Consider the following 26,087-nt stretch of genomic DNA (forward strand, 5'->3'; position numbering starts at 1 on the left):
GACCTCTTTCACACTGAAGGCATTTTTCAGGCGTTTTAGCGCTAAAAATAGCTCCTGAAAAATGCCTCCCCCGCAATCCCAGTGTGAAAGCCCGAGGGTTGTGCTGTGTTGGCAGGACATCAAAGTCCTGCAAGCAGCTTCTTTGAGACATAGCTACGCCCCGGTAGTGGCTGTGAAGCGCCTCCTAAAACGGTAAAGAGCAGTGTGCAAGGGCTCTAAATCTCTAAAATATCTTATTTTTAGCTTAAAAATCATTGCTACTCCATTCATCTACACCGTTTTCTATTCTTGTAATGAAACATCTACTATCAAAAAATTGAGTTGTTCTTTGTTGCAAACAGACAATAAAATGCAAATCAAAAATGTTTCAGAATTGATTTATTGGTTGAACTAGATGGACGTGTGTGTGGTGTTTTTTTTTTTTTTTTTTTGTTTTGTTTTTTCTTCTCCCCTGATTCCTCTATTTTAATTCTACAATTTTAAATGTTGATTGTAACTATAACTTTTAGTGTTAGATTTTTCTTTCCCGCATGATACATGCCTTTCTTTTGTCTTCAGCTAATGATGTGACTGGACTTCGAGAGTCTGAGGAAAAGCTAAAGCAACAACAACAAGATTCTGCTCGAAGGGAGAACATATTGGTGATGAGGCTGGCCACTAAGGAACAGGAGATGCAAGAATGCACAGTTAGTAATCTGAGTCTTTCTGTATAAGATTTTGATGGCAGTTAAATTTGTACTCTCACATCATCTATAAACACTGGATTATATGTTGATTTAACTGGACAGGAGAAGTGGCATGGATAAGCTGCCAAACTCCTTACAAAACAAGGCCAGTGGAATGTGACTTTTTTTTACTAGCTGGGTTATAAGTATAAAAAAAAAAAAAAAAAAAAAAAAAGTTTGTAGCTGCAAACATACAGTGCTGTGAAGCATATTTTCTGTGCTATATTGTAAAATGTATACTTTTATATTTTAATGAAACACCTTGCCTGTACAAATTTTTTTTTTTTTTTTTTTTAAACTCCTGTCTTCTCTTGCTTATCTTGGGAGAACATTAGTTGCTTCTACAAGCAAAACGCACAACTCTAGGGGCAGCGCGTGTTTTTTTTTTTTTTTTTTTTTTTTTTAATTTTTTTTTTTTTTTTAACCGCTAGCATGCATTGAGCCTAAAGCTGGCCATGCACTAGTGAATATCCGAGCGAACATTAGTACAAACACTCTTATGGATATGTTCAATTGTTAAATGTCATTTGAAAGTATTTCAAACCTTTGCTTTTAATATTTGATTATGGAGTGAATTGACTTTCCAAAATGAGAACATTCATTGTTAGAAATATGTTTATATTTCTATGTGGTTTAATGTTCTAGTCGCTGTGGTTGAAAACAAATGTTTGTTTGATCCCACTAATAATTAGAAAAACATTTCTTGTAAGTATGTAAGTTTCCTAACAATTTTTACTAGTATATCGCTAGTATAAGGCCAGCTTGAGAAGTGAAATATTTGTAAAGATACCAGCCCCCAGAATATGCGTCAGTCAAAGACAAGTAATCGGTGGCGACTTCTATATTCTGTCGTGAATTTGTGTTGTACATATATATTTTCGCTGAGCACTTTATTAGAATCACCTGTAGCCCTGCTTATTCATGTAATTATCTAGTCGGCCAATCGCATGCTGGCAGCTGCACAGTGCATGAAATTGGCGCTTCAGGTAAATTTTACATCGAACACCCCAATCTAAAAATCAGTGATGTTTACCATGGTGCCCAGGTAGTCTGCTTTGACTATTTTAGTAACGACTGATCTGTGATTTTTATCTGTTTTTCAGTCTCTAAATGCTACTTAAAAGTGACACAAAATATATACAGTGAACTGTAGTTCTACAGGTATAAATGCCGTATGGATCAGAGATGTCACTGGGGAATGGCCAGACTGGTTTGAGTTGACAGGCCACACAAATTCAGATAACCACTTTTAACCACTGTGGTGATCAAAAAGCATTTCAGAATGGACAGCACTGGTCAACCTTGAGAAATATGGGCTAAAACAACCAAAGGCCATGTTGGGTTGCACTCTTAGCCTAGAACAGAAATTTGAGGCAGGCTCACCAAAGCATGTCCGTCTTATACTGAGACACATGGATGGCAGGGTCAGAATTTTGCCATTAACATGAATTGATGACCCAGCCTTTCTAGGGTCAACAATCCAGGCTGTGGGGTAATGTGGGGAATTTTTTTCTTGGCACTTGGCCTGTCCATAAAAAGAAATAATTTGAATGCTGTAGTCTAAATTTTTCTGACAATGTGCATCCCTTCATAGCCACATTTTCATGTACTGCAGTGTCCCTAATAAAGTGCTGAGTGAGTGTATACAAGCCACAGAGAGCCTAGGCTTTACTGTTTACAAATTGAAAAAAAGAAGCGTGACGGCAGGAAAAGAGTAGTTTATCTAGTCTGCTGCTTTTTGTCTTTTGTATAGGGCTATTTTAGACAGGTAGACTGCACCAGCGGATCCGTCTGTACAGTGGGTAATCTGCCCCCTGACCCCCGCTGGGCAGGCTGATGTCTGGTGTCCGCTTCGCTTATGCAGAGTGGACATAAACACAGCCCTCTTTCCTCTATGGGTGTTTGGATGGTAACGGACTGCCTTGTCCATTTCCATCTGTCTGTCATCTGATCCAATCCCCGTCTGTTAGTGGATAGGATCGGATGTCAGCAGGTGTCAATGGACACATGTCCCTTTTGACATCCGCTGCTCCAATCTGGTCCGCTTGCAAAGACTGACTGGTGGACCTGATCAATCCGCCTGTCTGTTTGTCCCAAGCAGGTGTAAATTCATTAAGTCCTCATTCAACAGGTGTACAGGACTTGCTGAGTTCTCTAGAATGCATGGGGTGGTCCATTCAGCCACCTGCCTGTCACTTATTTCAACAGGCTATCTGCATAAAACACCTATGTATCCCAGGTCACTGAAGACGGTAATCCTTGCACCACTTTGATGGGCTGTGTCTGCCTGAACTAGGGTTTAATGTTTACTGGTGACCTACCTCTGCTGGAAGTCTGTTCCAAGCATCCAATACTCTTGGTAAAGTCCTTTCTTAGATTAGCTTTGAATTTTCCTCCTGGTAGCCTTGATGTTGTGTTCCTGTGTTCTTAATCTTTGCTTCATATTGAAAATTACTGCACTCTTGTCCCTTATTCACACCCTTAATTTATTTAAATGTTTTAGTCATGTCCACCCCTTTCCCTTCTTTCCTCATGACTGTATGTTTTACACTTCTACAGTCTCTCCTGAAGTGTTTTATCCCTCCAGACTTTTCAGTTTCTGTTGCTTGTGTCTGGACTTATTTTGAGGTCCCTAAAACTAGACACTGTGCAGATGCAGTCCCTAGGTTACAAACATCCGACTTACAAACATAAGGAGACAACATGAAGTGAGAATAAATTTACCCCTAGGAAGGGAAATCCACTCCTGTAATCCCGCGTACACACGACTGGTCTCTCCAGCAGACTAGGTCAGACAGAATCAGTCCATCGGACAATCCGATCGTTTTTCGTTAAAAAAAAAAAAAAAATCAGACGGCCCTAGAAATAGAACATGTTTCAAATCTGTCCGATGCACTCAATTCCTATCAGGAAAAACAATCGTCTGTGTGCTGGTCCAATGGACCAAATACGGCGCAAGGGAGGCTACTGGCTATTGAACTTCCTTTTTTAGTCCCGACTTGCGTCATCGCGTTCAAAACGAACAGACTTTCAAATGGACTTGGTCCGTTCGTGTGTGGTCAAGTCCGTTCGTTCGGAAAGTCCACCGGAACTCTGCCGAAACTTCGTTGAACCTAGTCTGCCATAAAGTCCAGTCGTGTGTACGCAGCATGAATTATGGGAAAAATGTCTCCTGGAGCTTTATCACCGATCCTTCCACAACAACCCACAATTTTCAACTAACCCTTCCAGGAATAAAAACCCTGTTGCACACCTTGGTGTTTTTCAGCAAAACTAGACCTTGCCCAACAAACCTTTGGCTATATCACTTAGAAAATGAATAACTAGAGCCATACCTAGTACATAGACCTGTGGTGCGCCACTAGTGACTGGAGTCGGTTATGATTTTAGCCAACTGCGTTTCCACTGAACCATCGAAGAGTAGAGACTTGGCTTGTGACTTTTTTATGAGATCATTGTGGAACCGTGTCATAACTTGCTGGAATTTAAATAGGCATTGGCCACAGCATCACCCTTTTCCAGAATGTGTGTAAATATAGTCAAAAAATGTATCTCACATGATCAGCTCCCAGGAAAACATGCTGCTTTTGGGTCAGCAAGTGTTATTGTTTGATCCATTGTTGCTTTTTTATATAGGAATCTTACTACTACTGATGTTTAACTTATTGGCCAGTAGTTGCCAGCTCGTTCCTTACTACCTTTCTTGTGGATCGGTACAATAGCCCCCAGTCATAGAACACTGCTCTTTTTAGATTGATTGGTTTATAAAGGTCAGTTTATGGTCCAATAAATATACCTTGAAGTTTTCTTAGACCTCTGGGATGAATCCGGAGCCATTGCTTTTTTAGGCTTTGGAGCTCAACTGCATCGGAGCACCAATAATTTTTAATAATCAAAGCAAACTCGCACATCCATGTCTCCACGATTTTTGTTGTGAAATCACTTTTGAAAAATGCCCTCTAGCATTTCTAACTGCAGCCATCTTCAGTTAGGACAAACAATTTTAGCATTTACTTCCTGAAATCATCTTCCCTTAGCTCAGGCAGGAGGGTGTCCTTAGCTGAGAGACCTCCTCCTCCACTCTTCTAGTTCAAAGGAAAAACTTGCCCATGAAAACTCATGGGCTATATGACATAATTTTGACCTAGACCAGAAAGCGGCTAGAATGTGAGGAAAAAAAGTTTAAAATTGGAATAGAGTATACGTTTCTCTCCATTTTATTAATACTAGCAGCAAGAAGGATTAAAAATAGTCAATGCTGATTGAGAGTTTTTAGTTCTCTTTAACCACTTGCCGACCGCTGCACTCGATTTACGTCAGCAGAATAGCATGGGCAGGCAAAAGAGCATACCTGTATGTCTCTTTGAACTTGTTGTATAGCCGGTGCACGCCACGGGAGTGTGCCCATGGGTCCCGCAAACTGTTTGCCATCGGCCTGCAATTTGGGTGCGGAGAGGCAGAACGGGGAGATGCCTGTGTGAACAAGGCATTTCCCTGTTCTGCCTAGCAAAGTGACGGGGATCTACTGCTCCCTGTCGTGTGTGTGTGTGTGTGTGTGTGTGTGTGTGTGTGTAATAAAAATTATATATGTGTATGTGTGTATATATAACGCAAAACATTAAAACCGCAGAGGGGATAAAATACCACCAAAAGGAAGCTCAATTTGTGGGGACAAAAAGATGTCAAATTTTGTTTGGGTACAACATTGCAGGACTGTATAATTGTCGGCTAAAATGATGCAGTGTCAAATTGCAAAAAATTCTCAGGTCAGGAAGGGGGTAAATCCTTTCGGGGCTAAAGTGGTTAAGCAAATTGGTTCATCTGCTAGAAATCCTGCCTACTACCAGTTGAAACCCCCCTCTCTTTCTTTTTTCTTTTTTTTTTTTTTTTTTTCTCTCTCCAGTACACTGCTACCCCAGTGTAGCCATTTCCCAGTCATTTGAATCTCAGAACCCATGCTTCTGTAATTGTAACAAAGTGTAAGTAATTTCTGCTCATAAGAGTTGACAGCTCACAAAGCATGTTAACTAAACTACAAGCATTAGTGGACATGACGTGACAAACTCAGCTATCCACAGTTTGATTTCTAGTACCAGAATCTTTAACTGAGAACTATATATTGAGAACACCCACTCTTCCAGAAGACCATAACTATTGGGAAACTTGTCCTCATGTTCCACCTGCACTTTAAAAATGGCAGGCAGAGAACTGCTGACAAGAGACTTCAGATGAGTTCCTGATGACGTGGAATTGACCACTGTCATACTACCTCTATGTGCTTTTATGCTTGGTACAAACAATCAGAAAATTGCATGACAAAAATTGCTTTTGGAGTGATTGTTTGATAATCTGATCATTGGTAAACAGCTTTTGAGAGACCACCATGACGGCAACAACATCATCTGAAGGGACAAGCAGAAAAATTTTCTCGGGTGATATATCAAACTATTTGCATTAAGCAATACAGTATTTGAAGAAGAAAAAAAAAACAGAAGACCAAGACTTTGCATGCTCGGAAACGAAAGAATACATTACAATAAATATAACTCATTACATCACATGTGAAGTTGTATTCGGTTGTACGAGAATTTTTATAACTTAAGAATGAAGAGGTTACTAGAGACAACCTGACAATGATTCTTTCAATATTCTCATCATGTGTGCAAGGCTTTAGTTGTACTCGCCATTTATCATTTCTTTTTACTGTGGTCTTATTTATTCACTGACTTGCACCTGTATTTACCCCCAGTAGCTCTAGGAAGGTTTACCCCCCCCCCCCCTTCAGAACTAGGCCCTTTTTTTTGCGATGCAACGCTGTGCTATTTTAACTGACAATTACATGGTGGTACGACGCTGTACACAAAATTGATGTCCTTTTCTTCCCCACAAATGGAGCTCATTTGATTTTTGACCACCTCTGTGGTATTTATTTTTTGCGCTATAAAGACACTGTTTTGGGCAAAAAAAGCTATTTTTTGCTTTCTGCTATAAAACATATCCAATAAATAAAAAAAACAGACCAGTGGCAACAATACCGTGATCAACGCAAAAAAATATGCACTGTCACTGTTCTAATGACACTGGCAGGTCAACATCAGGGACGATCAAAGGGTTAAATGTGTCCCTAGTAAATGCTACTGTGGGGTGTGGGGGAGGTGCTTTAACTTGGGGTGGGGGGGGGGAGTTTGTACCTTATTTTTAGTGGGACTTCCTGTCCCCTTTCCTCCCCTCTTCTTGGTCGCCTAGGCGACCATTCCTCTCGCCCTAGGTGGCCCCTCCCTGCTAGCAATCTTCTGAGACACAACACGGGTTCCAGAATATTGGCTGGCCAATAGCAGAGCTACAGTCCCCACCCAGCCGTGAAGCTGTAAGCTGCCACGGCCGGGTGCCCACAGTTGCTATGATGACTCTGGGATGAGCAGAGAGGTTCTGGGCGACCGCATCGCTGGACCGTGGGACAGCTACTGACTTTAATCAACTAAAAAAAAGGGTGTAACTCTGCTTTAAATGCCTCCCCTAAAAAGGCAGATAGTTTTTTTTTTTATTTATAAGGCTCCATGCACACTGGCTTAAAAATAATTTCTTTAAAGAAACGGAGAAGACTTTTGAAATTTCCAAGTAAATAGATATTTTTCCTATACGACGGCAGATGGCTGTTTAAGGCAGGAACTCTGGACACACCAATTTAATTGAAATATATTTCCCAGTAGCCAAAAATTTTATGAATTCACTCTGTGTGTGACAAATGTCTTTTGTAAGCCCAGTTATTAGATTACCTTGCAGAAGTTTCAGTGGCATCACTATGCTGCACACTACAGACTTCCAGCAGAAAACTACAGGGTGGGGATGGACAAAAGACTGCTTACCCTGCACAAGAAGATCCAGTAGCAGCAACTGTTGTTAAAAGCAAAACCAAAAGTTGCCGAGCGCAAAACCATGGATCATTGGCAGGAAAGTCAAATCAGTGGTGAATGGTCAACAGAACCCAGTTCAGTTGACAGAAGACATCTGGAAATGTAGCTAGCAAAGGATTGGAAATGGTCGACGCTCGATGGGTTAATGTAAAAGATTCCAAATTAATGAGGGCCCAAAGTAAATACTGATTTATTCATTGCATATAAAAACATATGAATAAGTAACAATACAAGGTGGAAAATGATGCAGAGCCTATGATACCGCTGTAGGTCTTCATGGCAGTGAGGAGCCAATGACCTCCAATGTGCCAGTGGTGAGGTGCAGGAGGCGCCAAAGACCGTGCTGTCCCAGAGGGAATCGAAAGGAAAGTGTGTGAGGGATCCACTTGCTGCAGGTGGAACGACAAGCTGACAAAGCTCAAGCTGCTGCTGGATGTCGTGTGGCCACTGACGGCCTGAATGAGCGTGCTGCTGCAATGGCTTTGACACTGTCCATGGTGACGGATCCACGTGCCCCACTGCTGGCATATTGGATGTTGTTGGCTCCTCGCTGCCATTGGAAACCTGCAGCCGTATCGTAGGCTCTGCATAATGTTTCACCTTGTATTGGTACTTATTCATATGTGTTTATATGCAATGAATGAATAAATCTGTGTTTATTTACGTTGGGCCCCCTTGATTTGGCAATCTCTTCCATTAACCCATCGGGCTCTGACTATCTTCCAATCCTGTTAAAAGGAAGCTCCTGCACAAAGGCAAATTTCACACTCTGTGCACTGATCTGGAAGAAATACATAAAGCATACCAAGATTTAAGTAAACCATACACACATCCTTATCTGGCAGTTCAACTTTAAAACAATCTGCAAGACATTTTGGAAAAAAAAAAGCAGTCTATCAAAAATATGTACTCTTGTAGATTTGCAGTCCTTTGCATATGAAACATTTTGCTAATTGGACCATTTTGTTAGAGGATTCTTGGTATGGATTGTTTATTACACTGTTCTAGCTTGGACTACTGTAACCATTTTATAAACCATATATAGCTGATGCCCCTGGAAGCTAGAAATCACTGAAGCATATCCCATTTCAGTGATCTAGCTCCCACACCAAGCTGATTGGATGAGGTCCTGCATTCTGAACACAGGAGGTCGCCTGCCTGGCATGAGCATTGCAAAACATTCTCTAATTGGACAAGTTGGGATGGTGACATCACATTTGGGCCCTCATCCAATCAGAGCACTTTTCATTCAATCAGAAGCTGTCAAGCCTACTCTTAATGGCACACATGCTGAGCAGCTGACCTCCTGTGCTAGGTGCAGGACTTGGAAGATTGTGGAGTAGCTGTGTCTACTTCGGTGATCTTCATCTTCCGTAGGAATCGGCCAGGTATGTTTATATTCATGGTTCTGTTGCTCCAAGCTGGTCCAGTGTAATAAAAATATTCATATCTAAAGTTCATCTTTTAATGGGGTTGTAAACTCTTTGTAAACGATCGGATTTTGTTGGAAAATTTTAGATCCTGCTCTCAAACTTTGTGTCGGAAATCCCAATGGGAAAAAATCTGATGGAGCCCACACATGATTGGATTTTCCTACAAGATCCGATCGCACATTTTCCTTTGGAAATTCTGATCCTGTGTACAGGGCTTTACATATACCCAGTTTAGTGCCTGGCCACCGGATATACATAGAGCTTAAACAAATTCTCCTACATAAGTTGTACCTATTGGCAGTCTTCTCTTCTACATCCATTCAAAGTGCGGAATTTATGCAGCTTGTCTGAAAGTTCTCATGATAACAAAAGCTAGTCTGAGAGTTCATAAAAAGAGGGTGAAGAACTGAGATTACTCTCTGCTGAGCTCAGTGAGGAGAGTTCTTTAATGGCTGATTGGAGGGAAGAAGCACACCCCTCTGCACACAGGAACAGAGCTGAGGCTGTCAATCAGCTGGAGCACCCCAGTCACTATTTCTCCTGGTCTATGGAAAACTTGACAGAAGTGACTCCTACTGATAAGAGTGACAAAGCATGGAGACAGACATGACACTTATGGTTTGATTTACTAAAACTGGAGAGTGCAAAATCTGGTGCAATCTGAAAGCTGTATTTTTTTGGGTTTATTTGTATGCAGAGCTGCATTCAGATTTTACACACTCCAGTTTTAGTATAGCAACCCCTTAGTACTCGTAATTGAGACAAGCTCACACGTTAGAGAGATCTACTTTGTTCATATTTCACGTTTTAAGATTTATCAACCAGCTTCTTGAGTCTTTATCTTGTTGCAGTCTTAGCATGCTGGTAACTTTCACTTTGACTTCTCCGCAGAACCAGATTCAGCACCTCAAGCAAGTGCAGCAGCCCAGCGTTGCCCAGCTGAGAACTACTATGGTTGACCCGGCAATCAACTTGTTTTTCCTCAAAATGAAAGCCGAACTGGAACAGACTAAAGACAAACTGGAACAAGCCCAAAATGAACTGAGTGCCTGGAAATTTACGCCTGATAGGTAAACAAACCAAATACTTCCCAGTCAAGACTTCCCTGACAATCCCACTGCGAGAATACTATGGTGGGATGGCCAAGTACTCGTTTTGCACACCAAGACTCAGACTCTTGTGAGCCAAAAAAAAGCACCTTTCTTACATTATCCAGCTTATATTGCTTAATGTAAAACTTATCAGATGAACCTTGTATTTCAGCTTTTTATTTTCCTCCCCTCATTTGCTTCAGAGGCCTGAGAGCGTCGGACTATTCCGAAGAAGCAGCCACATCCAGCAGTGTCCCCAGTTCTAGAACACTTAGACACTTGCAGAATTGGTTCTGAGTGAAGAAAATACAGGGGGAAAAGAAGTCTTATGTGTCTGGCACGTTGTGTCAGCAGCCATTTTATGGAGGAGAGAACCTAGTATTTTTTTTTTCTTTTTGGCATAAATTTCATGATTTGAACATGATAAATCCCCATAAAAGGTTTTTAAAGGTGGAAATTTCCTTACGTTTACCTTGAGCCTAGTGACTTCTAGACATTTTAAGGCTGTGTTTCCAATTAAGACTCTGGACTCCATGATTGTTCAATGAACTGTTGAGCCCAATCAAATGGTGATTTTTGTTTTAAAAGGGGTTGTTATGTAGTAGCCTTTGGTGCATAAATGTGATGCATCACACTAGTGTAGTGCATGCTTTTGATCTACCAGCCAGTTTTTTTTCAGTTTCTCCTATACAGCTGGTAATTAGTTTGCTTCAAGCATACTTTTGGTTTTCTCAGTGGACTTTCAGTTAAAAAGTGCATTTTTGTGAAGGTGATATAATCACTTTCATAGGAACAAAGTTTAAGACCTGAAAATACTTGTTTTTTGGCTTTTCTGTCAGTACTAGATATTTTATACGGTAGAAGAGCATGTTACAGACTTAATTTTCAGGTTTGTTGATGATGGCTATTCATATTGATTTGCCTACATTTTAAGTCTTTAATTATTTTTTTTTCGTATCATTTTTTTCATTCATACCTCTTTGGAGTTGCTATGCACTTTTGGTAAAAATCTGAAGTTCCCCTGTTGGAACAAACAACTTTTTTTTTCTTATAGTAAAATTATTTTATATTTCCATTTTGGAAATAATCCATAAAAGAGGACTTGTTTTTTTTTTGAAGAAAAAAAAAAAACCCAAAGGAACAATGTCTGTAGACATTTCTATTGAATTAAATCTTCTGTGAAGATGTTAAGGTACATGAGATTTTGTTATTTCCGTATAACCAGTAACTGCAGTCTTTTCATAGGTTCTGTTTGCATTGATTTGTCTTTTTTGCTTAACCATGATGTGGGAAATAGTAATATATTTTATATTTTTGGCATGTAAGCTATTTAAACTAAATACTGACTATTTTTGATAATCAGGTAAGTGAGTTCAGAACCTGCCATACTCCATACATGTAGGGCGAGTTATGATTTAAGATTAGCAGGTTGCAGAAATGTAAAAAAAAAAAAAAAAAAAAAACTGCTTTCTAAAGCAAAACTGTTGTGTCTTTAATTTACAATAGGTTCTTTTTTTTTTTTTTTATCAAACTGTTGAAGTGACTGCTAATGTGACAGTGCAAATATTGTTTTTCCTGTTTAACCCAGAAAAGTTGAAATAAATTTGGATGCAATTTATTGGGTACCTATTGACATGATGTTAAATTACTTTTTAAATTGGGTTAAATTTGAAGATAATTAGCCTCCACCTGGACAAGTATTACATGTTTTGATAAAAGCGATCAACTTTGAATCCTCTTGTGATTTTGGGATCTGTGTTGGCAAGGTGAGGTTGTCCAGGCATAGCCAAGGTCTGCACATCCTTAAAAACTTTCATCCTTTGTGTGTTATGAAAAATGGCAGCATGATTTGAGATTGCATTGCATTTAAAGCAAAGTTGTCTTTAGTGGGAGTTTCTGAGAGAACAAGTGATTCAACTTGCCAGCTTTTACCAAACCCAGAAATATCAAGTTTGGTTTGCCAGACCCCTCAATTCTGGGTAAGAACAAAAATATTCTAATGGTACATATATGTAGAGGGATGTTTTTAAAGAACTTATATTTTGATAGTGACTTTTAATTGGGAGTATAGCCTCAAGTAAAGGGTTTAGCTACAAAGAACAAAGCACCTTCATCCAAATTGATAGATAGAGATATATATATATATATATATATATATATATATATATATATATATATATATATATATATATATATATATATATATATATATATATATATAATCTCTGTCTGTGTGTGTGTGTGTGTGTGTATATATATATATATATATATCTCTGTGTGTGTGTGTGTGTGTATATATATATATATAGATATATATATATATAGAGATAGAGATAGATAGATAGATAGATATCAATGAAGAGATGAGGGTGGGAAAATAGGGCGGTTGCTGGAGCTGAATATGAAAAAATTATATATACATGTATGTGTGTGTGTATATGTATATGTATATGTATATATATATATATATATATATATATATATATATATATATATATATATATATATTATTCCCAACCTCCATAGATGTGATGGACTATCTCTGTACCAATGACTAACGATGCCATTAGTATAAAAATTATGTATTGCGTTTAAAAAGGATATACAGGGTACATGTAAAAGAACAATATTGAAAAAATATTTTCAAAAAACAAATACTCAGGGTTCAGAGGCACCTCTGTTGATAAAGTATATTTCAAGATTGGCTTTTCCTCTACTAGATTTGCAGCGCATTTACCGCTAGAAAAATCTGGCAGGTCAATGGCCATAAGTGGAACCAAGATGCCCGAAAAACTGGATTAACTTCTAGGGTGGCCTTATCGGGATACCACCTGATACTTCACTTGCAAGCCCACAGAGAAATGCTGACATTAATACATACTTAGGTTAAGCTGTCTGGGTTCCTACTACCACAACCTGTCCATCCAAACCATCAGAATAATTTCTCCGTTTCGCCTGGAGTTTTGAAATCTTTCTACAAATGACATTGCTGGCTTCCAGAACTATACCCGCGCACACATCCCCTTGTCTGCCGCGAGGGGTACACCGCTTCTTGTTTCCACTTATGCCTATTAACCTTCCGGATTATTCCTCCCAAAGAATCGGTAAATGCACTGCAAAACTAGTAGAGGAAAAGCCAATATTGAAATATACTCCAACAGATACCTCTTGGGGGGGAACCGTGAGTATTTGTTTTTTTGAAAATAATTTTTTTCAGTATTGTTTTAAATGTACCCTGTACGTCCTTTTTATATTAAATATTTTTTATGCTAACTGCATTGTTGGTCATCAGTACCGAGGTAGTCCCCAACCTCAGTAGATGTGATGGACTAATATATGGTTGGCTTCAACAACTGCCCTATTTTCTCATCCTTTGATAGTGGTAAACAATGGGAGGGTGCATCTTGGGATGCATTTTCCAAGGGTTGGTATTTTAAGTCAACTAAAAATCCTTCACTTAGTGACTTATTTTCCATCAGTTTTCTCTAGGTTTAATTCAGTTGCAGCATTTTTTTTATGTTTATCTGTTTTTGGTAAGTAGAGTATGGTTGACAGGTGATGTCATCTATAAAAGATATGCAAGTTATGGGAAGCATATACTCTTCAGTTTTGATCTCAAAAATTTGTATTTGTCTCACATTTAGTGTTTTGTTCTAGAAGTATTTCAAATGTTAACATGTACAGGAATATAAATTACTTTTGTAAAGTGATAAATGCCACATGATCTGTCAAGAAAACTTAAAATGTTTGTCTAACAATGTGATTGATATGGATTTTGAACTGCCAGATAATTGAACTGGCTATTGTGCCTATAAAACGGAACAGGGAACAGGGAAGTCATCTCAAACAAGTAAGTTTTATATTTTATGGTTCATGTTAGATTACTTGGTAAAACATTGGTAGAAGTTTGTATGTTCAGTCCTGTGTGTGTATATATATATATTAATCTGGTATATGCCCAATATGAATTCAAAGATAATGTCACTTTCATATTTGATCAGCTTTGGGTTATATTTGTAGATGTAATATTATGTATTTTAATAAAAAGTATCCCCAGTGCTAGCCCTACATTTACATGAGCTGCAATTATTGAAGTTATGCCACTCACTCCTAGTTAGCAGCTGGTGTATGAGCTTTGGGTCTGCTGAATAGTCAGCGATCCTGTATAGAATCTGCCTCCCTAGGGAGCTGCTCCCTATTGTTGGTTGGGAATGATGCCCCTGTGAGGCATAGCTTGTAACTCGGGCGTGGAACTGGAGTTTCACATAATTTCAAGGGTTATGATTTACAGATTCGTTTTTTTTTTTTTTTTTTTACATAAAATGATCCGTGCCTGAATATGCAAGGTTTTCTGATCTTGCAGAGCCCATCTTCCTAATGTGAAAGCAAAATAAAAAATTTAGAAAACAAATTGAAAAACTACTTGCCTTCAAAACACTTCAGCCTTTCGGCATGTTCCTCCTAGGTGAGGGTGATGTCGCTGACCCTTTCTCCAGACTCTTGGGAAAGCTGAGGATGCCAAATCCTTTGAGAATCCACAGTGCTAGGCCATGATCTCATGAGATTTGGATCCTTGGCTTTCCTAAAATCCGATGAGAAGACTCTGGAATATTTACTAAAACTGGAGCTGCTGTGCATAGTAACTAATCATTAGTTCTGTTAAAGAGGTATTTACAAACCCCCCCACTAAAATAACGATATTGCCGGTTGCTAACACTTAACGTAGTGGCTGCATTTGTTTTTTTCTTTTTTTTTGTTTATTCCTTTGTCACCCAGTGGTACAGCCAGTAACACACTTCCTGTCTTTTGGACCACAGCAATTTGAATATGGAGCGAGGGCTGTGTTAAATGCACTAGCTGATTTAGATGGACTTAGCTGGAGTTTGGTTTTAAATTGTTAGTTAACGCTTTTTAAGCAACTACAGCAACGTTTATTTTTTCTTTTGAGTTAAAGGTTTTACATAAAGAATAAAAGCTTCTGTCATAAGCACTGAACGGTGTTTAGTGGCATTTGTTTGTCCCAACCCTCTTAACTGGCACTTTTGCTAGACAGCTTGGTCTGTTAAAATTAGTTTTACTAGTAGAATCAGTGGGTGAAAATATAGGTGGGGGGGGGGACGACTAATGCAGCCACAACTAAGAGTTGTAAAGCTGCAATATATTATGGTTTTGGTTTCAATACCACGTTAACCACTTGCAGACCGCCTCCCACCGATATACGTCTTAAGTTTGAAGAGGAATATTGTTGTTATGGCAGCAGCTAGATGCCATAACCCCGGTATCCTTTTCTTAGGCCTGCAGTCCGCATTCAGATAAAAATGGTCTCTGCGGCGGATTCATCATGAGATCACTTTTTTGTTGGGAGAGGGGCTCTCCCACCACCCTCCGGTGCTCTCTGCCGCTTACCGAAGCTATCGGCGGAGGCGATCGGATCCTTTCTGCTCTGTGGTATGGAGACGATTGAGGGGAAGATGGCCCCCACCCGTCTCCATACCATGGCAGGGCGGAAGCGATGTCGAAACGTCACTTCCGCCCATAGCTCTTAAAGGGCCATTTTTTTTTTTTTTTTTTACTTTTTATTGCATTTTAGTGTAAATGAGATCTGAGGTCTTTTTGACTTTAAATGCTCCCCATCCCACCAAGCTTGTGTGCAGAAGCAAATGCGAGTAGTGCCCACATATGAAAACTGTGTTCAAACTACACGTGAGGCATCGCTGCGATCATTAAAGCGAGGGCAATAATTATAGCCCTAGACCTCCTTTGTAACTCAAAACCTACAACCTGGTAGATTTGTTTTAAACGTCTCCTATGGAGATTTTTAGGAATAAGTTTGCCGCCATTCGAGTGGGCGTAATTTTAAAGCGTGAAATGTTGGGTATCAATTTACTCGGCGTAACATTATCTTTCACAATATAAAAAAAAAAAATTGGCTAACTTTACTCTTTTTAATTAAAAAAAATTGTATTTTTTCCTAAAGTGCATTTGGAAGACCGCTGCGCAAATACGGTGTGACAAAGTATTGCAACGACTGCCATTTTATTCTCTAGGGTGTTAGAATTTTTTTTTTTATAATGTTTGGGTGTTCTATGTAATTTTCTTACAAAAAAAATGTTTTTAATTTGTAAACAACAAATCTCAAAAAGAGGCTTGGTCCTTAAGTGGTTAAGATTTGATAATGAGAACTAGAAGCTGATCGGTTTACATGGGCAGTTGCTCCAGCCTTTGTAAATTCCTCTTGCTGTCCTCCATCCTTTTCTAGCCAAAGCATCCGGAATACAATTTGGAAGGTAAGTTTTTCCTGATGTTTTTTATTTATTTTTTTTGAGGTGGGAGGCTGCAAGATAAACATATGTTGCATTATTTTCATGCATGGTCTGCTTTAAGAGCTGATAACATGAAAGTGGAAATTCATTGGTAAGTACTTAAGCAGCCAGTGCTGTTTGTGTTTTGGTGTGTTTGCCTGTGGTGACTGTAAATTGACATTTTAAAATAAGAGGGTTCTATGAGGTGTCCCCCTCTTATAGTCTCTGCCATGCATTTGCATATACTTGTCTTAGCTTTATGCAACTTGGCTTAAAACAAACCATTTAAAAAGAAAAAAGTGGCCTCTGAGGCATGCTTAAAGTGGAACTTAACTAAATTGATAGGAAAGTATGTTATATTTACTTTTTTTTTTTTTTGCTTTCTTTCTGGTTTCTTGCCTAGGCAAATATACATCCCAGAAGCCTTCAGTAAGGGTTTTCTCAGCTTAGCACAATCTCCTGTGCATACATGCTTGAGCTAAGGGCAGATTGATTTAAGGAAGTAAATGCTACCTGAATGTAGGGCTGAAACAACTATTCGATTATGAAAATAGTAAGCGATTTCATAATCGATTAATCGACCAGCTGATTAGTTAGCCTGCATACAGAATGCATTATTTGTTTACATATCAGGAAATACACTGTAGCACACTTACAGCTCAGTACACCGTCCATACATGTCAGTAAGTGCCTGAGAACCTGTGAATGTGTGAGGAGCAATGCCTTAAGGGACATGTAGTCCTGGGCAGAAATTTTCTTTTCCTTGCTGTTGGGGCACTCTGTACTGGACTTTAACACACAGCAAAAAGCACTGTAGAAACAGATCAAAAGCAAACTGCATAGGTGTGTACCGAGCCTTATGCTGGCCACACAATCAATTTTCAGATGAGAATATTCATATAAAAAAATCTTTGTACATTCGCTGAATGAAAGAATGTTTGAAATTTTCACTTACTTTTAACTTTCTGTTTTCTAATTAATGTAATTTCTGAACGTAAACCGCATACGCTGTCTGAAAAGTCCTTTGACCAAGAATTTTTTTTTTCTATTTCAAAATTTTCCTGTCACTGATTTTGACCCCACTAACGAATCGAAAATTGAACTTTCTTAAAATGACTTGAAAATCTGCAAAACAGTAAAAATGTTTTTTTTTTCTTTAAAGTGGGAGTCCGCCGGGACTCCGCGTTTTTTTTTTTTTGTGTTTTTTTTTTTTTTTTTTTTTAAAAGCCAGCAGCTACAAATACTGCAGCTGCTGACTTATAAAATAGTGACACTTACCTGTCCAGCACGCCCGCGATGTCGGCCCCCGAAGCCGATCTCTAGATCGTCACTCTGGTGCTGCCGCCGCCATCTTGGGTATGGGAATCAGGACATTGAGCCTTTCGGCTTCATTTCCCGGTTCCCTACTGCGCATGCGTGAGTCGCGCTGAGCAATAAGGACGGTCCCCGCTGCCCCTGGGATCTGTGTGTTTCCCAGCAGGCAGCGGGGCACTTGCTGAAGGGGGCGGGCACTTGCGGAAAGGGGCGTAATCTACGCTCCTTTCCGCAGAGAGCTATCCCGGAAGTGGGTGCAGTTACCTGGATTATCCAGGTAACTGCACCCCCCTCCCCCCTGAAAGGTTCCAATTGTGGCGCCGGAGGGGGGGAGGATTCCGATGAGCGGAAGGTCCATTTTAGGGTGGACCTCCGCTTTAAATAAAAAAGTGATATTTACCTGATTCAACCTTTTTAATAGTATATACAGTATATCTCCTCTAATCGTGTGTATATACAGTATATATCTCTTCTAATAGATTATACAGTACATCTCTTCTGTTCTGAGTGGATTAGAGATTTTGCTCTTTAACCATATAGTTATTTAGATTTACCACTGCATAGAGAGATTTAAGAATAAATTGCCTTTTTATTTAAACTTTACATATTAACTAAATTTATAACTCACACTTTTAAGGTTATTAATCAAATCAATAATCTGCCAACTAATTGATTAGGAAAATAATAGTTAGTTGCAACCCTACCTGAATCATCTGCCCTTACTCAAGGTTGCCACGGCCCGGTATGCTGGAGGTTGCTTTTTAAAGTGATTTCTCAACAAAAGCGTAGACATGGATGGACAAGGGGGTTTGCGATGAATATTAAAATAAAGTGCTGTGTATTGCTCAGATGCAGTGAATATCTGCTTTAACTGGACTGAGGGAATTGCCGTTGGGCTGACAAGGGACGTCCTGAATTCTGTCCCTTGAGCCTGTGAGAAACCAGGAAAATTTGTTGATTTTCCCCCCCCCCCATCTATGTTTTATTCATTTTATTCAGGCAGTCATGGCTGCCAGTGATTGCATCTGATAGGATATGTTTACTGTTCAGCGGATAATATTTTACCCAGCCTAGACAAATTTTAAATCCTTTTATATCGTGCTTGGGTGGTGCTTTTATGACCATCCATGGCTCCTACTGAATTGTTTGAAATGTAAGCTGCCTTTTTGGAGGCTTTAAAGAGGAGCTCCACCCGAATTCCTACTCCTATGTCTATGGGATTATCTTGTTCTGTATTTGCTGGATATCCCCCTTACCTTGCTGCTGTCATCTTCTCTTTTTTTTTTTTATCTCCTGCTCCTGGAGATTCCGGAAAGGGGCGGTGCTGCTGCAGATATGGGCGGGGCTTCAGCGGGAGGTCAGCTCTTCCTGTCGGCCACATGGGCTCCTGGGATCGTTTTTTCAATTTCCCAGGAGTCTGTGCGGCACCCAGGAGATCGGAGATTATACGGGCGGTGCATGCTGGGACATTAGCAGCACAGTGTCCCGGAAGACAATGCCTGTGGGCTTCACATGCCCACAGGCAAAATGGAAAACGTCAGACGTTTTTATAAAGCCTTTCTAATACCGAAAAATGGCAGGAAGACACTTAGCGAAAATAAAAAAGTAAGTAACCTAATTAGAAAACATAATTCTTATAATTAACCAGAAAAAAAAAAAGGCGGTGGAACCCCCGCTTTAACAGGTCCTTGCCCTTAAGTCAGACCATTTGATTACAAAGCAGAGAATGATGATTCGAAGTATGCAGTTTTTACTTGATGATTTTTTTTTTTTTTTTTTTTTAAAGCTTCATAATACGTGCCAGCATTATTCGTTTCAAACTGAAAGTTCTGTGTAGTAAATAATATTAGTTTGTTTTATCGGATAATCTATCTTTTTGTATGGAAATGTCTTTTTAGAGTCAGAAGGTATTATGCTATAATATACCGTTCTTCTTGCAAGCATGGAGTCCACTTCTAGTACATGAAATGTTCAAACTTTTGATTTAAACAAAACTTTTGTATATGCCTAGTATAATTAAACACTTCGGCAAGTGGCTGAATTTTACATAGTAAAAACATCTGATCCGAGGTATTACAAATGTTTTATATGCCGGTTGTTTGTTTTCTTGTCATAAGCCTAGTTCTGAATTTTTTTAATTTTTTTTTATTTTTATGATGGCAACATTCTATATAAATTTGTGAAGGTGAATGTACGGTGCTATACTGTAACATAACTTTATACCAGTATTTTTAAATGTTTTGTTTAAGCACTTTTCAGTTTAATGGACTTTTTGTTCTCCTGTCAGGTTTTAAAGGCAAAGTTCACCTTTTGGGGGAGACAATAACGAAGGCATAACGAAGGCACATCTTATGCAACCTTACAGATTTCTGCCTGTACCCTCTCTATGGACTTTCTGTTAAACCTGCAGGGCTTGTGAATGAAGTACAAAGGCGCTCATTAGCGCTATCGCACTTCATCGAGAACTGCTGTGAATGCATGATGATGATGATGCTGCTGTGTAAGTGAATCCCTGCACAGCTGCACCAGTTTTGAAATGTGATAACGGCATGTAACATGCTTTGAAAGGTGAACTTGGCTTTTAAATGGAAAACGCTGCAAATTATCAACAAACATTTGCTACTACAGCAGTAGTGTGTCTTTTGATGAACTGTTTTTGAGGCACCATATAAGCAAACAAGTTGTTATTGACCTTGGTTTTTGGGGAAAAAAACACAATCTTTTTTGTGCTTTTTGCTATAATAAATATCCCCCCTCAGTTTAGGCAGATATGTCGTCTTCATAATTTTGGTAATAAAAATCGCGATAAGTATATATTGATTGGTTTGCGCAAACGTTATATATACAAAAATAGGTGAAGGATTTATGGCTTTTTTTTTTTTTTTTTTCGTGACTGCAACATTATGGCAGACCTGACATTTTTGGGACCATTGACATACAGCCATCAGTGCTATAAAAATGAACTGTTTACTGTGTAAATGTCACTGGCAGGGAAGGGGTTAACACTAGGGGGTGAACAAGGGGTTAATTGTGTTCCCCAGTGTGTGTTCTCATGGTGGGGGCTGGGTGGAACTGAATAGATGAGATGACAGATTGTTGTTCCTAGCTAGTAGGAATGGGGGTGTGTGTGTTTTTTTTTATATATATATATATTTATTATATATATATATATATATATATATATATATATATATATATATATATATATATATATATATATATATATATATATATATATAGCTATCTCACACACACACACGCCTGTTTCGGCTTTCATGCCCGCGCTTGCTGGCCATGCGCATCAGCACCCCTGCAGTGCAGCACGAGCCTGCTATCCCCACTTAAAGGGCCAACGTATATGACTATATATGCGGGAATGTGCCGACCTGCCGCAGTATGACGGCAGCTGGTCGGCAAGCGCGTAAACCATTTTTATTTTACTAGGGCGCTGCCTTCCAGTCTAAGGCTTGTTCACTGTTAACCCAACTACTACGGCCAGTCTTTCTGGACAAGGAAAATACTGTCTGTTTGGGGGTTAAGTTGGAGGTGTCAGTCAGGCCTCGCTTCCTTAAGAAAAAAATGAACCTAAACCTTTAAATGTAAACAGTTCAAAGTCCCATGGTCCACACACAGCCCCAAACACAAATGTAATAGACTTTACCAAAAGACAATATACTGGTAACTAAAACCACAGCTCTTCCTGTGCTTTGGGAATTTATTGCCTTCTAAATAAAACTTGGTAAATGTATGTCCAGATAACCTCTTGGTAAATTTCATATTTAGCATCACAGACACTTTTCTAAGAATTCTGCATCCATTGACTTTTTGGTCATCTTTATATATATATATATATATATATATATACACCTCAATACTACTTTAGCATAGGTATATTTTAAAAATTATGTAAAATGCTAAGACTGTCTTGAGTGCAAAAGATGAGATAAGACAAAGGCTTTCATAGCCAGTAATTGTAATAGTAGGTCATTTATGTTTTCAGATATTCACAATGAGAGGTTTTCTTTACTGGGCCCAAAAGTTCCACGAATGATGCTATTGTGCTAACTGTTTCATTGGTGACTACAAGTTGTGTATCTGATATAACTTGAAAGCTGTTTTATAATTTTTATTATTGCAATAAGTGTCATGATCTCCTGCTAATATTGGCTAGAGGTTCATACAGTGACCAAACAACCCCACCATACCCGAGCCAGAATACTTCCTGCATGACCTCAAGAGGGCAGCTCCATCTATTTTCTATATCAAGTAGGTTGTTTTTTTTTTTTGTTTTTTTTTTAAAGAATGACAGCAGACCACCTGATGTCCGTTTTTTTTTTTTATTTTATTTTTTTATTATGGCTAATTTAGAGTGTGGTCTTGCTGAGCAGTAAATTATGATTTGTAGATAATTTGATTTACGTTTTTAAAGAAACACCTTGACCTAATCCTTTAGGCTTGCATTACTTTGTATCTTACATGCTCCCTTTATCTTCAGAGCACCCAGGTACCTAAAATATGGATCTTGTATCATGCAAATACTGCCTATCACTCCTTCCTGTTGACTAGGATGTCCATCGCATTAGACAGGCCAAATATCAACCATGAAAGTAGTGGGGTCATATTTGTATAATAGAAGATTGAAGATGACCAAGTGCTCTAAGATAAACCGAAGATGCAAGCAGGCACCTGGCAATGTTTGCACTATTGACCTGGGACCACTTTACAAGGTAAGGTGAGCCCACAGGCTTACTTTTTAACATACCGTTCCTTTTTTTTTTTTTATAATTTTTAGATTCCATTCACATGAAGCTGGGCTATGAAAGCATTCAAATCTTGATTCTTGCTGCTGGTAATGCAGCTGTTTTACATTACAGCTTTCATTTGATAGTGGTTTCAAACACAGAAAAAACATCTAAAGCAGCCCATAGATTATGCAATTTTCTTTTTCCTTTCACCGTGGGTGGAAGTAAAAATATTGCTTGATTTCTCTATCAACACAGTGTTGCTGGTGGAAGCCATCCTGCAATGCTATTGGTTTCTGCCAGCGGGGTAGCCTTGCATGCTGGCAGCATTAGCCGCGGCAGTGATCGCGTTCAAAAAATCTGACAGGCAAAAAATTGAGTTGTATACAACATGCCTGCCCACAGATCTATTTGAATGTGTCTGTTTTTTTTATGTAGCGGGAATGCATGGGCAAACTTACGGTTACGATAAACGAATCCTTTAAAAAAAAAAAAAAACAATCTTACACTGGAACCCCTTCCCAAGTTTTTTTTTACCGGTTTGGGGATTTGAAACCCTCACAGCTTAATCTTGTGTCTGTATTGCTTGGCTAGTACAGATTACATGGATTCGAATTGGTCAGCACTGTCAGATAAGCTGTGCTGACCATTCGGAGGCTGTCTAGTCCATACAGTCAGCACTGCGAGGAGAGAAAGCTGCTGGGATTTCAAATCCCTGGACTGTGAAGCAGCACTAAGGTGTCTGACAGTCGGGGATCATGGCAGTCTGGTACAGTGGGACCACAATGGAGGTGGTCCAGTGTAAGGTCACCTTTACAGGCAGCTAAACTTAGACTTTAAAGAATTAGTTCACCTTAACAGTAACATTGCCCATTCCTGAATCCCCGGCGCACTTAAAAAAAAAAAAATGCGTTTAGGGTTTTAAATAAGAAGCTGCTCTTCAATGTCATACCTCTGGGCTGAGCGTGACTTCTCCAAAGCCTGTCTGAAAAAACGCTATGCAGGCAAGCAGCCAAGTAGATAGCAGGATGCAGTGGACATTTTTGGAAAAAAAATTTTATTTTTTTTTTTAATTGAAAAAAAATGAGACCACAGTAAAGTTGGCCTAATTTTCTTTATATTGGTAAAGATGTTGCGCCAAGTAAATTGATACCCAACATGTTACGCTTCTAAATTGCGCCCGCTCGTGGAATGGCAACATACTTTTAACTTTAAAAATCTCCATAGGCAACGTTTCAAAGTTTGTACAGCTTGCCAATTTTGAGTTGGAGATCTATGGCTAGAATTATTGCCCTCGCTCTAACCGCAGCCATACCTCACATGTGTGGCTTGAACAGTTTTCATAGGCAGGCCGCTACTCGCTTATGCGTCCGCTTATATGCATGAGCTCATCGGGACAGGGCAAAAAAAAAAGGTTGTTCTTTTTTCCCCCCCTATTTTTATTTTGACTATGTCCTTTTTATAAAAATAAAAATGAGTCACTTTTATTCCTATTACGAGGAATGTAAACATCCCTAATAGTAGAAAAGTAATAGAAGAAAATCATGACATGATCTCTTGAATATGAGATCTGGGTTCAAAAAGACCTCAGATCTCATATTTACACAAAAATGTAAAAAACGATTTGGCGGGCGGTCTGTAAGTGGTTAATGCACCACAGAGGGTATAGGTGCAGCAACATTTGCAATTTTTAGTTTACTTAACTTTGTGGGAACACAATTGGATTGGGTTGGATGCAGCCACCCTTATTAACCCAGTTCTACATCATTTTAAGGTAGAGCAGGATTTTTTTCTTTTATTTTCTGACTTTACTAAGCACGCCCCATCCTCCGCTTTGACAAGTGTTAGCAAGGCAGTGGCTGGTAGAAATAGGAGGAACCCTGTCTCTATCTCTAGAGACAAGTCTGTATTTGCGGGGGGGGGGGGGCAGCTATGGAATTTAGGTCCCCCTTAAAACAACTCACAAGCTAAGCCCTTTTGTCCTATTTTTTTTTTTTTTTTTAAGGCATGTAAGCTAATGGAAGATGGCAATCAGAATCTGCACTCCCTATCACTATGAGCAGTTGTATTCTTTTGTATGAGCAGCTCAGCATGTAAAAAAAACTTGCTATATTTTAACTATGGTACTTCAAGTATGTTTTACAGTGCAATCATGTAAAAAGGCCCTGACCAAAATAAATGTAGTTTGGTTTGAGGATCTGTTAAACAGTCACAATATCAAGTATAACAACAGTTTCAGGAACTCACTGGACTGGGTAGGGAAATGGAGATTTTTGGGCTTCTGTGATCTTGGAAGTTTGTCTGATTTTGTAGGGCAAAGTATCTCGGTGAATTAGGTATTTTAAATTTGGGTATTTTTAAATGGCAAATGGCACTAACTACATTTAAAAAAAAAAAAAAATTGTCAAAAACCTGCGTTATTACCACTATAATAAATTGTAGATTTAGTTTTTATACCTTTCTTATATAATTTGTAAAATGGAAATTGGGGCTTTAGGCTCCATGCGCACTAGCGTTAAGCTAAAAAAAAGCTGGTAAAAGCTTTGTAGTAGCATTTTAGCAGCAAAAGGGAAAAAAACAAACTCAAACGCTTTTGGAAGCCTTTAGGAGTGTTTTTCTGATCCTAGACACTAATGATCAAAAAACGCTAATAGCCTAAAGTTGTGTGCCTTGGCTCCTAGGATAATATTTTTAGCTTCTAGAAGCAGAAAAAAAAATGCTAATAGCTTCAAGGAACTTGGGGAAAAAAAACTAGTGTGCATGGAGCCTTAACCTGCTAGCTCAAAAAGAGCCCACAAAATATGAAAAAAATCTTTTTACCTCATTAAATTTTATTTTCAAGGCTTGACCGTAAGCATTTCGAACATATTTCCTATATTACAAGTAAGGTTTTAGAGGGTCACCTACACCGATAACAACTAGTCAAATGTCCATAGATCTAGACATTGCATATAGATCTCAGGTCTTTGTACACGTTGACCTTTTGCCTCATCCATTTTTATCTGCACTTCCATATTTGTTTAATGTGATGAGTGACTTGACTTCTGGAAGAAATGTTAAGGTTTACAGATGCCAAATTCTCTACATCTACTGATGATTTTCACATAACATTTTTACATCATCTCACTGAAGCCAACCTCTGCTGATGCAAGTTCTATGAAATGTTCAGCTTGAATTGCTTACTTTCTTTCCTTGGGTTTACTTTTAAAATACATTTTGTGTATTCTTGGGGAGTTCTTTAATAAAGTGTTTGGTGAAAGGTTACTAAATTCTCACTTTGCCTGCCTAACAGCCTATGCTCTCACACACACACTTCCAAATTCTGATGCACAGCGATGTCAAACAAACTCTTAGCCATTTACATGGGTCCTAACTTATTATTGATGCTGTTAAGCACTCAGTTGCTGGAAAATGATGTGAAGTCAGGGAGTTGTCAGACTTGGCCTAGGTACACACTAGCGATTCAGGAGCTAGTGCGATTCCAGCGCCGGTTCCCACAGGCAGTTGACGCTGCCCTCTGCGAATTGTTGCGGGTTACAATATGTTAATGACATTCCCCAGTTCAC

The 26,087-nt window shown here is 39.0% G+C and overlaps 1 protein-coding gene across 1 annotated transcript in view; it reads left to right on the forward strand.

Moving 5' to 3' along the window:
- LOC143987526 (pre-mRNA-splicing regulator WTAP-like) overlaps window positions 1–26,087 on the forward strand; it is a 94,556-nt gene that overhangs the window by 52,641 nt on the left and 15,828 nt on the right. Inside the window, exons 7-8 of the mRNA XM_077486309.1 lie at window positions 559–686; window positions 9,964–10,142. Of these exons, the coding sequence (XP_077342435.1) occupies window positions 559–686; window positions 9,964–10,142 (307 nt within the window). The remainder of the gene's footprint in view (window positions 1–558; window positions 687–9,963; window positions 10,143–26,087) is intronic.

This window comes from Lithobates pipiens, unplaced genomic scaffold, assembly GCF_037356315.1.
Source record: "Lithobates pipiens isolate NorthernLeopardFrog02 unplaced genomic scaffold, aLitPip1_a1.2 Scaffold_18, whole genome shotgun sequence".
NCBI lineage: Eukaryota > Metazoa > Chordata > Amphibia > Anura > Ranidae > Lithobates > Lithobates pipiens.